This window comes from Ranitomeya variabilis, chromosome 6 (genome assembly GCF_051348905.1).
Source record: "Ranitomeya variabilis isolate aRanVar5 chromosome 6, aRanVar5.hap1, whole genome shotgun sequence".
Lineage (NCBI taxonomy): Eukaryota > Metazoa > Chordata > Amphibia > Anura > Dendrobatidae > Ranitomeya > Ranitomeya variabilis.
This window is the reverse complement of record NC_135237.1, coordinates 571,664,309-571,680,461: the sequence shown is the minus strand read 5'-3', so window position 1 is coordinate 571,680,461 and position 16,153 is coordinate 571,664,309. Positions and strand designations below refer to the sequence as shown.

Below are 16,153 nucleotides of genomic sequence, written 5' to 3'. Positions count from 1 at the left end.
TTGGGAAGCCTCAGCAGGAGCACTAAGGCCAGCCATCGCGGCCACTTGTGTAGCCAGATCCCTTAAAATCTGGATAGACAACCTGGAGGAACAGGTAGAGAAAAAAGTTCCCAGGGAAACTATCCTGGAGGCAATACCAACTATGAAAGCAGCGGCGGTGTTTCTAGCTGAAGCGTCAGCGGACTCGGCTAGGCTGGCAGCAAAATCAGCAGCGTTAGCCAACACAGGACGCCGTGCCGTATGGCTTAAATGCTGGCCAGGAGATACTCAGGCGAAGATGAAGCTCTGCTCTTTGCCTTGTGAGGGGAACTTCCTCTTCGGACCGGCTTTAGACGAGGTGTTGGAGAAAGCCGGGGATAAAAAGAACTTCCCGAAACAGCCGTTTCAGCCCTTTCGTCGCTCCTTTCGGAGAGGTCAAAAATTCCGGAGACAGCAGTACAGAGACCGAGACAGGAGCAACCTGGACAAGCGACCCAGGGGAGGAAAGGGCTTCTATTTCGGCAAGTCCCCCAGAGACACCAAAAAACCCTCCCAGTGACGGTCCTTCTCAGGTGGGAGGGAGGCTCTCTCACTTCCTTCCAGCCTGGGAGAGGATCTCATCCAGCATATGGATCCGGCAGATCGTAGGATCAGGCCTAAAACTAAAGTTTCACCACTGGCCTCCAAGAAGGTATATGCAGACCCCAGTACAATCCTCTCAGGAGAAACAAGACAGTCTGGAAGGAGAAGTAACATCACTCCTAGACAAACACGTCTTGGAGGAAGTTCCTATAGAGGAAAGAAGGGAAGGATTTTATTCCCCTCTTTTTCTCATAAAGAAACCAGACAACTCCTGGAGGACAATAATAAACCTAAAAGGCCTCAACAAATTTCTGGTAATACCATCATTCAAGATGGAGACCATAAAATCAGCGGTGAAACTTCTCTATCCCCAGTGTTACATGTCCGTCCTCGACCTCAAGGACGCTTATTATCACGTCCCAATCAGACAACAAGATCGTCGGTTTCTCAGAGTGGCAGTCCAGATGGGGTCTCAGCTGCGTCACTTCCAGTACAAGGCTCTGCCCTTTGGGATAGCAACAGCCCCACGGGTATTCACAAAGCTGATAGCAGAGGTCACAGCTCATCTCAGAGAAAAAGACGCTCTGATAATACCCTACCTGGACGACTTCCTGATAGTGGGGAAGAACTTTTCTCACTGTCAGGAACAGGTCAGGATAGTGATGGACACTCTTCAGACACTGGGATGGCAACTAAATCTCAAGAAGTCCAAGCTGGAGCCAACTATGGTCCAGAATTTCCTGGGGATAACGGTAGACTCCGTGGCACAGGAGTGTCGCCTCCCAGAAGGAAAAGAGGAAAAAATCAAACAAATGATTATGACCACTTTAAAAAAACCGGAAATGACTTTAAGAAGGGCCATGTCGGTGTTAGGATCCCTAACCTCCTGCATACCGGCAGTAAAGTGGGCCCAGTTCCATGCAAGAGAACTGCAATGGTGTGTGCTGCAGAACGACCAGGAACTTCAGGGGCAGTTAGAGCAGAAGCTCACTCTCCCACTCTCTGTGCTCCAATCTCTCAGATGGTGGTTACAGATAGAGTCATCCCCGAGAGGAGTTCCCTGGACATTTACAGCCTCCAAGGTGATCACAACAGACGCCAGTCCGTGGGGGTGGGGAGCCCACTCAGACACACTATGGGTCCAAGACCCCTGGGCTCAAGAGGAGAAAGATCTATCCTCAAACGAGTGGGAGCTCCTAGCAATAGAAAAAGCGCTAGAGAGATTACTTCCTCACTTGGCAGGGCATCATGTGAGAGTCCTATCGGACAACCGAACAGCGGTCGCATACGTGAACCACCAGGGAGGCACCCGCTCTCGGGCTCTGATGCACGTAACCACAAGACTCATGTCTCTAGCCGAAAGGCACCTCCTGTCATTATCGGCCCTGCATATCCGAGGCGTGGACAACATAAAGGCAGACTTTTTAAGCAGGAACCACTTGAGGCAAGGAGAATGGTCCCTAAAAAAGTCCGTTTTTCAACGGATAGTGCACATGTGGGGAAAACCCAAGATAGACCTCTTTGCCTCAAAAGTCAACAAGAAAGTCCAAAAGTTCTGCTCCCTGAACCCAGCAGACAGGCCGTTGGCAGTAGACGCCTTCAGCATAGAATGGACGTCAGGACTCCTGTATGCCTTCCCACCGATATGTCTAATCCCAGCGGTTCTGAGGAAGATCAGGGAGGACAAGGCCAGGGTAATTGTCATAGCTCCCTTCTGGCCGAAAAGACCGTGGTTTTACTGGCTGAGAGTGATGTCAGTGACGGACCCATGGGTTCTCCCGGAAGACCAGGACCCTTCTAACGCAGGGTCCCTTCAACCACCCGCAGAACTCCGGGCTTCATTTGACAGCCTGGCATTTGAGCGGTCGTTACTAGAGAAAGAAGGGTTCTCAGCTGGGCTAATATCCACCTTGCTCAGCAGCAGAAAGCCAGTAACGACCAAGATCTATGGGAGAATATGGAAGAAATTCCTCTCCAGCTCAGGGCCAATACGGGAAGGGGAGGTCCCAATAGTGGCAATACTGGAGTTCCTGCAAAAGGGCTTAGATCTGGGGTTAGCTGTTAGTACCCTCAAAGTACACATTTCAGCCTTAGCAGCCCTATTTAACGGTGACCTGGCAAGTAATAGGTGGGTGGTGAGGTTTGTCCGAGCCTGTAGTAGAGCTGACTCTGTTCCATCTCCTACTCCTCCACCATGGGATCTAAATCTAGTGTTAACAGCCCTGACGGAAAGCCCCTTTGAGCCATTAAATACAACTTCTGATAAAATACTAACATTAAAAACAGCTTTGTTAGTGGCCCTTACATCAGCCCGTAGGGTGGGGGATTTACACGCGTTGTCAGCTGACCCCCCTTACACACAAATCATGGACGATAGGGTTGTATTAAAATTAGATCCGGCATATCTCCCCAAAGTGGTATCGAGATTTCATAGGGCTCAGGACATAACCCTACCCTCTTTCTGTTCCAATCCCAGTAACCAAAAAGAGGAGAGACTCCATTGCCTAGACGTTAGGAGATGTATCCTACAGTATCTAGAGGTGACAAAATCCTGGAGGAAGCATATAGTCCATGAGCCAAGAACCAAATTTGACGATATCGGTACCAAGCGGAGTGACTAATTCTCTTTGGTATTTTTAGGTAGATGCATGTCTGTAGTTTATTTTTTGATATGATAGCCCTTACATATACGTAGCTTATTAACCCCTTCAGCCCTAGGCCTATTTGTACCCAAGTGCCTAAGCCAATCTGACCTGTGCCACTTCATGGGCTAATAACTTTGGAACGCTTTCACCTATCCAAGCCATTCTGAGATTGTTTTCTCGTGACATATTGTACTTCACGTCAGTGCTAAATGGGAGTCAATATATTTTACCTTTCTATATAAAAAAATGCTAAATATTCGGAAATTTTGGAAAAATCGGCAATTTTTTAACTTTGAAATTCTCTGCTTTTTACAAAAATACTGATACCCCCCATAATAGTTATTAATTTACACTCCCCACATGTTTACTTCATATTGGCATCATTTTGAAAATGAAACCTTATTGTTTTACGACGTAATAGGGCTTATAGTTTTATGCGCAATTTTTCACATTTACAGCAAAACCCACTTTTCAAAGGACCAAGTCACTTCTGAAGTCACTTTAAGGGGCTTACATAACAGAAACCACCCATAAATTACCCCATTTTGCAAACTACACCCCTCAAGCTGTTCAAAACTCATTTTTAAAAACTGTTAACCCTTTAGGTGTTCCACAGGAATTTTAGCATGAGCCAAGAACCAAATATGACGATATCGGTACCACCCGGAGTGACTAGATGTAGTATTTGTAACAAAATTTAATCCAAGTTATGTAAATACACACTGAACATGTCATGTGCATATATATATATATATATATATATATATATATATATATATATATATATATATATATATATATATATATATATATATATTACGTTACTCCATAATATCTTCAACATCGGACTCTGAATCTGACTGTTGTTCTACTGGCTCGTCTTCAGTACCCTTGTTCTGGCATGTCTGTAATCTGCACATGTCTGTGCACTTCAGGCCATTGCTGAGGCAAGTACACTGAGGAAGTTCACATGACCGCACACACTTGCAGGACAGTAGCTGTATAATAGCTTCTGGTGCTGGTGCCCCTTGCATCCACTTGACAACAAGCTTTCCGTCGTTATCTATCATCCAACCGCAGTCTGTTGGGTTTGCAACCCATGGCTGGCTCTGCAGACTTCTCCTCCAGATCGCAGCCTGGTAGTTTGCACGCAGTGCATGCATGAAAAGGCAGTCCTGGCAAGGAGGGAGTTGACTTGACTCTACCACTCCACGTCTGGCACAGAACAGCTGATAACGGAGCCTGTTTACCTCAGTTGTTTGGGTAGTTGGCAGGTACATGTGGCAGGTGATTTCCTGTAACTTCTCAAAAAGTTCGGTAGACACTTCCCATGAACGACCAACTTCCTGAAAGGCATCCTGGTATGTCTTGTTCATCTTCAACTGCTTGAGTGTCGTCATCTTCCCACGGCCAGCGAATGCACTGACGGTGTCACAGCCTGTAAATGCATGCATACCAATCAATGAATCACATACGCTGCCTCCCAATGTTCGGCTCAGAGTGGTGATATCCAGGAATCTTGTCCGGTTCTGTGTACCGCATTTCTGGAACAGGTGGGATGGGATTTTGTGGCACATGCCCAGACACAGGACCATGACATCAGTATCCTCCGAAGTGATGATGACCGACTTGTAACCAGATTCTGCTGCATGAAGAGCATGGAGAAGGAGGCGTGTGTCTGCTTCTTCTTGATTTGACTTAAGGTCAGCAGCCTCTTCCCACTGTTCTTTGGTGATCTTAAAGCAGAGCTGCTCACATGTGACATACAGCTCCTTCTCCTCAAGCTTCTCCCTGTGGTGTTTCGCCTTCCATTCTTCTACCAGAAACTTTATGAGGCTTGCCTTGTTGGAGGAACTACTTAGAAGCTTTTTCCACTGCTGGATGTTGTGCCCATGTTGAATGTTCTTGAAATGGATCCCTGTGCCTTCATATCTGTTGACTCTTTCTGTATCTTTGATGGATGTCTCCTTGTAGACGTCAAAGACAATATCAATGCGCTTGCTCTTAGCACCCTCATGGATAGCGCGACTCATTGCTGTGCCTGCTAGCTGGCCAAATGTTGCATTGTTTCCCTTCAGTTTCTGAACCAGGCTCATCCCATCAATGATGGTTGCAGAGGGCTCGGGGATCACTTCTGCAGGACGAGCATTCCTCTCCAACTCCCTTGCGAGGGCAGCCTTGTTGGTCTTGCGGATAGACCCATCACCATTGGCAAGTGCCCATGGCAATGGACCCAGGGGATGAGTCAAGACATCACTCATTTGTAGCTTTCTGTTCTCAGCTACAAGTATCATCTGGCCAAATAGGTTTCTGTCAGCCTTCAAAATTACCTCCTTGCCAAGACCTTGTCTGCGTGTCTTCATTTGGATGTTAGAGAACGTTTTAAGTTTGTTCTTCGTCATCTTGTCATGAAACAATGTAGTTGGCTTATCGGTACCCAAACGCTCATCCTTGAATGTTTGATATGCATCCTCTCCTATACTGTATGCCCCTTGAAGGTCTTTGGCTACATCTGGTGGTGCTACAGTCGCTGTTGACAAACTGATAAGTTCACCATTATGCTCTTTGTTGAAGGGGTTCACCCAACCTGTCTCCAGCAGTTGAACGAAAGATTGGACATCGGCTTCATCTCTTCTAATCCTAGACACCTGTAGGTCTGAATGGCTGAAGTCAGTATATTGTTGGCCTACCAGGGCCCTCAGCTGCCTCAAGTACATACTGCGGTACTCTGATGTCAGGTAGAACCTGGAAACAGCTCCAACTTTGAGGCTGAAGCCTTTTGTGCCCCCTGGTGTCTGGGTGTCTTTGTTGATTGTCTCTTCAATGGTCTGGTCCACAGGAATTCGTCCAAAAGGATTCTTGCTACCGATCTGGACCGAAAAGCCACCTTGCATGAAGTATTCATGGACCTCTGGGTGTTCTATGGGCAGCCGAGACATTGTGGCATAGTAATAGGTTAGGTATCGGGCATAGTTGACCTTGTCATAGGCAAAACACCATGGTATCATCTGTCGGATTGCTCCTAGGTGAAGCATCCAGTTGCCTTCTCTTGAAGCTCGAACCAGGGCCAGCATGGTCTCGACCATGTCCAAGTATGACATCCAGAATGCTGAGAGTTGTTCATTTCTGAGGGTCTCAAGATAAACTTGAAAGAGCTTCAGGGTAAGTGTGCAAGATTCATTATCCAAGAGCTTTTCGAAGGATCCCTGCGACACACTGATGCGAAAGTTTGTGATGTTCTTCAGTGTTTCATCCAGATGGTGAAGGTCCCTTGCATGGTTTTCTTCTAGCCATGGAAGGAAGTTTTTCCATGCAAGCCTCATAAGTGCTTCATAGACCAGCTTGTGTAGTCTCACTGCTCTGTTGTACCTCCGGCCGTCCATCACTCCAGACACTGATCCTTCAGCGATTACACCGGATTCAACACACAGATCTCTAAGGCCTGCATCCTGAAATCTGTTCCCTATGATAGAGAGGAGATTACAGATTGTGTGGAAGACACCCATTCTAATTATAATGTTCTTGAACTTCTCCTGTTTCCAGATAACCTCGGCAGCTTTGGCATAGAGTGCTTGATCAAACACACACACAATTCTGTTAAGCTTCAGGGTCTGCATGATGGCATGTGTTTGCTCCAAGACTTCATTCACAGTGGACATGGCTGTTGCAGGAGCATTGATAGTGGGCAGGTAGCTTACAGTGTCCTGGGCCACTACAATGTCGCTGCGGATTTTTATGTTGAACCCAGTCCAACTGCTGGTGGTCTGATCCTCATGGTCTGACATTCTAGCCAGAAGCCAGATATGGTTTTTGGTTTTTGAATCCTGGACCTCCTTGGTAGTGTTAACATTCGAAGTCTCAATCCTGGGTGGCTCTCCCCGCTGCCCAACATTGTATATCGGTAGCATTAATTCTGTCAGAGTTATGCTTCTTTTATGCTATGTGACATAGCCCCCTAGATTTCTTCCAGTAAAATTTGCACTCCAAAAGTCATTTGGCGCTCCTTCCCTTCCGAGGCCTGCCGTTCCCCAATACTGCAGTGTACGACAACATATCGGGTGTTGTTGTGTTCGGGAGAGATTGGTGAACAAATAGTGGGGTGCATTTTTTGCTGGTACACCTCTTAAAAATAAAAAAATGAGCCTAAAATGACACCTTCATGTAAAAAATGCACTTTTTCCATTTTCTCAACCAAGTGTTTCCAACTACTGTGAAACACTGGTTGGGTCAAAGTGGTCACTATACCCCCTAAAAGATTCCTTGGGGGTGTAGTTTCCAAAATAGGGTCACTTTTTGGGGTTTCCACTGTGGGGGTACCTCAGGCAGCCTTCAAATGTGACATGGCCCCCTAGATTTCTTCCAGTGAATCCGCCACCCAAAAACCACATAGCGCTCCTTCCGTGTTGAGCTGTGCTGTGTGCCCATACTTTAGTTTACGAGTACATGTGGGGTGTTTCTATAAACTGCAGAATTAGGGTAACCAAGTTTGGGTTTGCCGTTAACCCTTGCTAGGTTGCAGGTAAAATTGGATTACAATGTAATATCTGGAAAAAAAATGAAATTTTGAAATTTCGCCTTCATTCTGCTAAAATTCCTGTGGAACACCTAAAGGGTTAACAGTTTTTAAAAATGAGTTTTGAACAGCTTGAGGGGTGTAGTTTGCAAAATGGGGTAATTTATGGGTGGTTTCTGTTATGTAAGCCCCTTAAAGTGACTTCAGAAGTGACTTGGTCCTTTGAAAAGTGGGTTTTGCTGTAAATGTGAAAAATTGCGCATAAAACTATAAGCCCTATTACGTCGTAAAACAATAAGGTTTCATTTTCAAAATGATGCCAATATGAAGTAAACATGTGGGGAGTGTAAATTAATAACTATTATGGGGGGTATCAGTATTTTTGTAAAAAGCAGAGAATTTCAAAGTTAAAAAATTGCCGATTTTTCCAAAATTTCCGAATATTTAGCATTTTTTTATATAGAAAGGTAAAATATATTGACTCCCATTTAGCACTGACGTGAAGTACAATATGTCACGAGAAAACAATCTCAGAATGGCTTGGATAGGTGAAAGCGTTCCAAAGTTATTAGCCCATGAAGTGGCACAGGTCAGATTGGCTTAGGCACTTGGGTACAAATAGGCCTAGGGCTGAAGGGGTTAATAAGCTACGTATATGTAAGGGCTATCATATCAAAAAATAAACTACAGACATGCATCTACCTAAAAATACCAAAGAAAATTAGTCACTCCGGGTGGTACCGATATCTGGCCCGGCTCATGGACTAATAGGGCTTTATTTGTTTCGTTCCAGGGGTCAAGGAAGGGCCTTAAAGCCTCAAAACAGACTATAGCTAGATGGGTGAGAGAGACCATTATTCTAGCGTATAGTAGTGCAGGCAAGGTTGTTCCACAGGGTCTGAAAGCCCACTCCACGAGGGCCATGGCGACGTCGTGGGCGGAGAGAGCAGATGCTACCATCGACCAGATTTGTAAGGCGGCCATTTGGTCCTCTCCGTCTACGTTCTTTAAACATTATAGGCTAGACCTATCTGCTACCTCTGATCTCACATTTGGGAGAAGAGTGTTACAAGCAGTGATCCCTCCCTAAAGAGAATACAATCTCTGTAACTCTCTCGTGGTGCCGTCATGTATGATGGAAAAACACGGGTATTACATACCTGGTAATGTGCTTTTTCATGAGACATGACGGCACCCTTATATTCCCACCCTTTTGATCACGTCATTAGTTGGGTGCATTATTAGCATTATTTGTATTATACACTCCCTGGGGTATCGGTGAATAGAACCGTATAGGATGTATTATTTATGTGTACACTAACCAGCGGAGTTCCTCTCGTACTCTGTAAACAACTGATGTGGAGAGAGGAGCCGCCCCTTTTATCTTGAAGGTTTCCTGTCCTTGATGGGCGGATCCCCTCTCTCGTGGTGCCGTCATGTCTCATGAAAAAACACATTACCAGGTATGTAATACCCGTGTTTCCGCAGCATGTCAATTCTTTGTGCGGATTACGCAGCGTTTTACACCTGTTCCTCAATAGGAATCCGCAGGTGAAATCCGCACAAAAAACACTGGAAATCCGCAGTAAATCCGCAGGTAAAACGCATTGCCTTTTACCTGCGGATTTTTCAAAAATGGTGCGGAAAAATCTCACACGAATCCGCAACGTGGGCACATAGCCTTAGGGTTAAGGTTGAAATTAGTTAGGGTTGGAAATAGGGTTAAGATTAGGCTTGTGGTTAGGGTTATGGGTGTGTTGGGGTTAGGGTTGCGGTTAGGGTTGGGATTAGGGTTAGGATTAGGGTTGGGATTAGGGTTAGGGGTGTGTTGGGGTTAGGGTTATGGCTAGAGTTGGGATTAGGGTTAGGGGTGTGTTGGAGTTAGAATTGAGGGGTTTCCACTGTTTAGGCACATCAGGGGTCTCCAAACGCAACATGGCGCCACCATTGATTCCAGCCAATCTTGCGTTCAAAAAGTCAAATGGTGCTCCCTCGCTTCCGAGCCCCGACGTGCGCCCAAACAGTGGTTTACCCCCACATATGGGGTACCAGCATACTCGGGACAAACTGGGCAACAATTATTGGGGGCCAATTTCTCCTGTTACCCTTGTGAAAATAAAAAATTGCTTGCTAAAACATCATTTTTGAGGAAAGAAAAATTATTTTTTATTTTCACGGCTCTTCGTTGTAAACTTCTGCGAAGCACTTGGGGGTTCAAAGTGCTCACCACATATCTAGATAAGTTCCTTGGGGGTCTAGTTTCCAAAATGGGGTCACTTGTGGGGGGTTTCTACTGTTTAGGCACATCAGGGGCTCTGCAAACGTAACATGATGCCTGCAGACCATTCCATCAAAGTCTGCATTCCAAAACGTCACTACTTCCCTTCCGAGCCCTGCGGTGTGCCCAAACAGTGGTTTACCCCCACATATGGGGTACCAGCATACTCAGGACAAACTGGGCAACAACCATTGGGGTCCAATTTCTTCTTTTACTCTTGTGAAAATAAAAAATTGCGGGCTAAAAAATAATTTTTGAGGAAAGAAAAAAGATTTTTTATTTTCACGACTCTGCGTTATAAACTTATGTGAAGCACTTTGGGGGTTTAAAGTGGTCACCGCACATCTAGATTAGTTCCATGGGAGGTCTAGTTTCCAAAATGGGGTCACATGTGGGGGAGCTCCAATGTTTAGGCACACGGGGGCTCTCCAAACGTGACATGGTGTCCGCTAACGATTGGAGCTAATTTTTCATTCAAAAGTCAAATGGAGCTCCTTCCCTTCCGAGCCCTGCCGTGTGCCCAAACAGTGGTTCCCCCCACATATGAGGTATCGGCGTACTCAGGACAAATTGTACAATAACTTTTGGGGTCCAGTTTCTCTTTTTACCCTTGGGAAAATAAAAAAATTGTTGCTAAAAGATCATTTTTGTAACTAAAAAGTTAAATGTTCATTTTTTCCTTCCATGTTGCTTCTGCTGCTGTGAAGCACCTGAAGGGTTAATAAACTTCTTGAATGTGGTTTTGAGCACCTTGAGGGGTGCAGTTTTTAGAATGGTTTCACTTTTGGGTATTTTCAGCCATATAGACCCCTCAAACTGACTTCAAATGTGAGGTGGTCCCTAAAAAAAAATGGTTTTGTAAATTTTGTTGTAAAAATGAGAAATCGCTGGTCAAATTTTAACCCTTATAACTTCCTAGCAAAAAAAAATTTTGTTTCCAAAATTGTGCTGATGTAAAGTAGACATGTGGGTAATGTTGTTTATTAACTGTTTTGTGTCACATAACTCTCTCGTTTAACAGAATAAAAATTCAAAATTTGAAAATTGCAAAATTTTCGCCAAATTTCCATTTTTTTCAGAAATCAATGCAAAAATTATCGACCTAAATTTACCACTAACATGAAGCCCAATATGTCACGAAAAAACAATCTCAAAACCGCTAGGATTCGTTGAAGCGTTCCTGAGTTACCTCATAAAGGGACACTGGTCAGAATTGCAAATAACGGCCAGGTCATTAAGGTCAAAATTAGGCTGGGTCATGAAGGGGTTAAATAAAAATTTTTTTTTTTAAAAGGTTATACTCTTTAGTGGTCCATTTTTACGTCCTCCTTTCAGTGTTATGTACTTATGAGGATTTTTGTCCTTGTTATGTGACTTATGTGCTAAATACAGTTTACAGTATTGTAGCTGCTTTCTCCCAGGACATTACATTTTTATACTGTAACCTCCTGTGCTCTCTGGGACTTCATGCCCGTATTCTCCACCAATTGTAGGGATTCACTCGCTGTGGTAGCCATTAGGCCTTGGGTAGCGTTCACATAGGCAATGCAGTTTTGGTCCAAACACATGCAGTTTTTATTGCTTTCCACAGGTTACACAAAAAAAAACCTCATAAACCTAAATCCAGACCTTGTCCAGGCACGATCTAAACAGATCCGACCCTGACTGCTCATACACAGCTGAGCTAGCCCCTGCTCAGTCACACAAGACGTCGATTGTCCATATCAACCAGTGATGCTTGTGGTTCTCGGCACACGGCCTGTGCAGACTCTTCTCAGAGAGGGATTCTAGCTGGTCTCTCTTCAGCTCTAAGACACATCCAGTCTGGTCAGCTTCCCTGAGCCTTAGATGAACTCCTAGCCTGGTTATATGCAGGCCAGCCAGGTGATCTGATCAGAACCTGCAGAGCTAGGATTTAACCCTAGCTTACCTGGCATTGCTACATTGGACAGATCTGTCCTGAATCTTGATCTGTAATTGTTCACCCCCAAAACGGTGAAGCATCGGTGTACAATCCAGGGTGTAAACACTTAATGGGCATCTGTCACATCATCACTGCTGTTGCATATGGTTCCTAATCTAATCTTTGGTTGTTTTCAGGCACGGAGGAGAGGATTACATATTTTCTTTGCTCACTGGATACTGTGACCCTCCAGCCGGTGTTGAACTGAGGGAAGGACTGTACTTCAACCCTTACTTCCCGGGCCAGGCCATCGCTATGGCGCCTCCCATCTACAACGAGGTTCTGGAGTACGACGATGGTAGGTTTGATTGCTTGTAGATTGTGGGGACTCCACACTAAGATTTACACTGTAACAGGACAACCGCGTGGATTGATGAAAGATAAATTGTGTTTCCGCCAGCATGATGGGTTTCTATGAGGAGGTAAGTGCAAATCTGGATGTTGGCCATGTGGCTGATGTGATATATCTGTACTTGGATACTGAGCCACGCCACAGCCTTGTACTGACGCTCCAGAACCGGGGACATATATGTACATGGGTAAAATACTGGCTAAGGGACCAAAAATAGTTGTTGGAAAGGGTACATTCTCTAAGTGGGATAAAGTTAGCAGTAGTGGCTGCAGGCATCTGCGTCGGGAGGGGTGGTGGCCGCTGCGGGGATCTGCGGGGATCTGCGCCGGGAGCGGTGGGGTCTGCGGAGATTCTGTATTCTTTTTAATCAGCGATAAGGTTACAAATAGTCTAAATCTTTGAAATTCTGCTGGTGCAGTCACTGTGTACATACATTACTGATCCTGAGTTACATCCTGTATTATATCCAGAGCTGCACTCACTATTCTGCTGGTGCAGTCACTATGTACATACATTACTGATCCTGAGTTACCTCCTGTATTATACCCCAGAGCTGCACTCACTATTCTGCTGGTGCAGTCACTATGTACATACATTACATTACTGATCCTGAGTTACATCCTGTATTATACTCCAGAGCTGCACTCACTATTCTGCTGGTGCAGTCACTGTGTACATACATTACATTACTGATCCTGAGTTACATCCTGTATTATACCCTAGAGCTGCACTCACTATTCTGCTGGTGCAGTCACTGTGTACATACATTACATTACTGATCCTGAGTTACATCCTGTATTATACTCCAGAGCTGCAATCACTATTCTGCTGGTGCAGTCACTGTGTACATACATTACATTACAGATCCCGAGTTACATCCTGTATTATACTCCAGAGCTGCACTCACTATTCTGCTGGTACAGTCACTGTGTACATACATTACATTACTGATCCTGAGTTACATCCTGTATTATACCCCAGAGCTGCACTCACCATTCTGCTGGTGCAGTCACTGTGTACATACATTACTGATCCTGAGTTACATCCTGTATTATATCCAGAGCTGCACTCACTATTCTGCTGGTGCAGTCACTGTGTACATACATTACTGATCCTGAGTTACCTCCTGTATTATACCCCAGAGCTGCACTCACTATTCTGCTGGTGCAGTCACTGTGTACATACATTACATTACTGATCCTGAGTTACCTCCTGTATTATACCCCAGAGCTGCACTCACTATTCTGCTGGTGCAGTCACTGTGTACATACATTACATTACTGATCCTGAGTTACATGCTGTATTATATCCCAGAGCTGCACTCACTATTCTGCTGGTGCAGTCACTGTGTACATACATTACATTACTGATCCTGAGTTACATCCTGTATTATACTCCAGAGCTGCGCTCACTAATCTGCTGGTGCAGTCACTGTGTACATACATTACATTACTGATCCTGAGTTACCTCCTGTATTATACTCCAGAGCTGCACTCACTATTCTGCTGGTACAGTCACTGTGTACATACATTACATTACTGATCCTGAGTTACATCCTGTATTATACCCCAGAGCTGCACTCACCATTCTGCTGGTGCAGTCACTGTGTACATACATTACTGATCCTGAGTTACATCCTGTATTATATCCAGAGCTGCACTCACTATTCTGCTGGTGCAGTCACTGTGTACATACATTACTGATCCTGAGTTACCTCCTGTATTATACCCCAGAGCTGCACTCACTATTCTGCTGGTGCAGTCACTGTGTACATACATTACATTACTGATCCTGAGTTACCTCCTGTATTATACCCCAGAGCTGCACTCACTATTCTGCTGGTGCAGTCACTGTGTACATACATTACATTACTGATCCTGAGTTACATGCTGTATTATATCCCAGAGCTGCACTCACTATTCTGCTGGTGCAGTCACTGTGTACATACATTACATTACTGATCCTGAGTTACATCCTGTATTATACTCCAGAGCTGCGCTCACTAATCTGCTGGTGCAGTCACTGTGTACATACATTACATTACTGATCCTGAGTTACCTCCTGTATTATACTCCAGAGCTGCACTCACTATTCTGCTGGTGCAGTCACTGTGTGCATACATTACATTACTGATCCTGAGATACATCCTGTATTATACCCCAGAGCTGCACTCACTATTCTGCTGGTGCAGTCACTGTGTACATACGTTACATTACTGACCCTGAGTTACATCCTGTATTATACCCCAGAGCTGCACTCACTATTCTGCTGGTGCAGTCACTGTGTACATACATTACATTACAGATCCTGAGTTGCAACCTGTATTATACTCCAGAGCTGCACTCACTTGTATTATATTCCATTTTATTATGTTGCGTGCATTTTCTTTACCATGCGGGGGCTTATTTGGTGACTTGTGATGTGTTTTTATGCAGGAACCCCGGCAACAATGTCTCAAGTGGCTAAAGATGTCTGCACGTTCCTGCGATGGGCCTCCGAGCCAGAACATGACGACCGCAAGCGCATGGGCCTTAAAGTGAGTTTTCTATGTGGGGAGGATGTGGGCTTTCTAACACACGGAGGCAATAAATCTATCAGTTCTCCCAAGATTCTTATTACTGAGAGTGACAAGTAGGTTAAAGTATCACTAAACATAAGCGTGCGGAGGATGCAATTGTAACAATCCCCCAGCTGTGATCAGGATTTGTCCTATCTTATGTCTTGGCAAGAGTTTAGCAGAACTACTGATGCAGAAATGAAGACTTCTCTTGTCCGGCTGTCGAGGAGCGACACTGCATCAGAGCGCTGCTCAACTCTACTCCCCAGACTGCCACAAATATTTTACTCGTATAGCGCCATTAATTCCACAGACACCCCCATCTCTGGCCCCAGCGGGGCTCACAATCTACAGTCCCTATCGGTATTAAATAGCATGGTGGGATTTGAAGTCTGCAGTATAAGAAATCTGCTTTCACCAGACACCTGTAACCTTCCGTTCCACAAGATTGAAGCATGGCTCCAGGGCGCTTTGGCTCCAGGGCGCTTTGGCTCCAGGGCGCTTTGGCTCCAGGGCGCTTTGCTCCAATCGGTCTTCTCATTTTCCCTTTTTTGCCTCCAGATCGTCTTGATGTCGTCCATCATTATCTCTGTTCTCTACTACATGAAGAGACATCGGTGGACCGTGCTGAAGTCCAGGAAGTTGGTCTATAAACCACCAAAGTAAACAGGATGACTGTAGGTCCTGGTGGACCCCCTCCTCATCTTCGTTGGCGGCCTCGGCGGTGACATCTGGATTGCGCTATTGTCCCTTTCCTGCCTCCTGACAGTGGAAGCTGCATTTGGACAGACCTCCATTGTAATATTATTTCTCTGCTCCCGTTATCAGAGTTTTGTCCTTTTTATATTTTTATTTTTTTTGTTTATCCATCTGTTCATCAGTATCATCCACCTGAGAGGAAAAGGGACTGCGGGAGAAATCTAAACACACACACAGTTCTTGGTGTCCATTACCATCCCTTCCATGGGGAGGCTGATAAATTAAATTAAAAAAGAAAAAAAATCTTTTAAATCTGACGGAGGGTGAATGATTATTTACATGAGGGCTCAAATCTGCTCTGGTTATTTGCCGAAATTCTGTGAGGATTGAGATGAGCACACGGCGTGTACGAAGCATCTGGACTTTGCCATTTTTATGGCACGGACCTGTAAACCTGCACCCTGGTAGCCTTGCTTAAGTCAAAGCTGCAGCTTTCGTTTCTTTTTGGAAGTGACATGATTGATCACAGCGATTGCAATCAAAAAACGCCAACTTGGCTCCGATAACGTAATCCTAATTAGTCGT

General features: G+C 45.0%; 1 protein-coding gene across 1 annotated transcript in view; it reads left to right on the top strand.

Moving 5' to 3' along the window:
- Positions 1-15,885, top strand: part of CYC1 (cytochrome c1) — a 45,288-nt gene extending 29,403 nt beyond the window's left edge. The window contains exons 5-7 of the mRNA XM_077271428.1: positions 12,098-12,258; positions 14,748-14,848; positions 15,431-15,885. Coding sequence (XP_077127543.1) covers positions 12,098-12,258; positions 14,748-14,848; positions 15,431-15,535 — 367 coding nt within the window. The 3' untranslated portion in view covers positions 15,536-15,885. The remainder of the gene's footprint in view (positions 1-12,097; positions 12,259-14,747; positions 14,849-15,430) is intronic.
- The last annotated feature ends 268 nt before the right edge of the window (positions 15,886-16,153 follow it).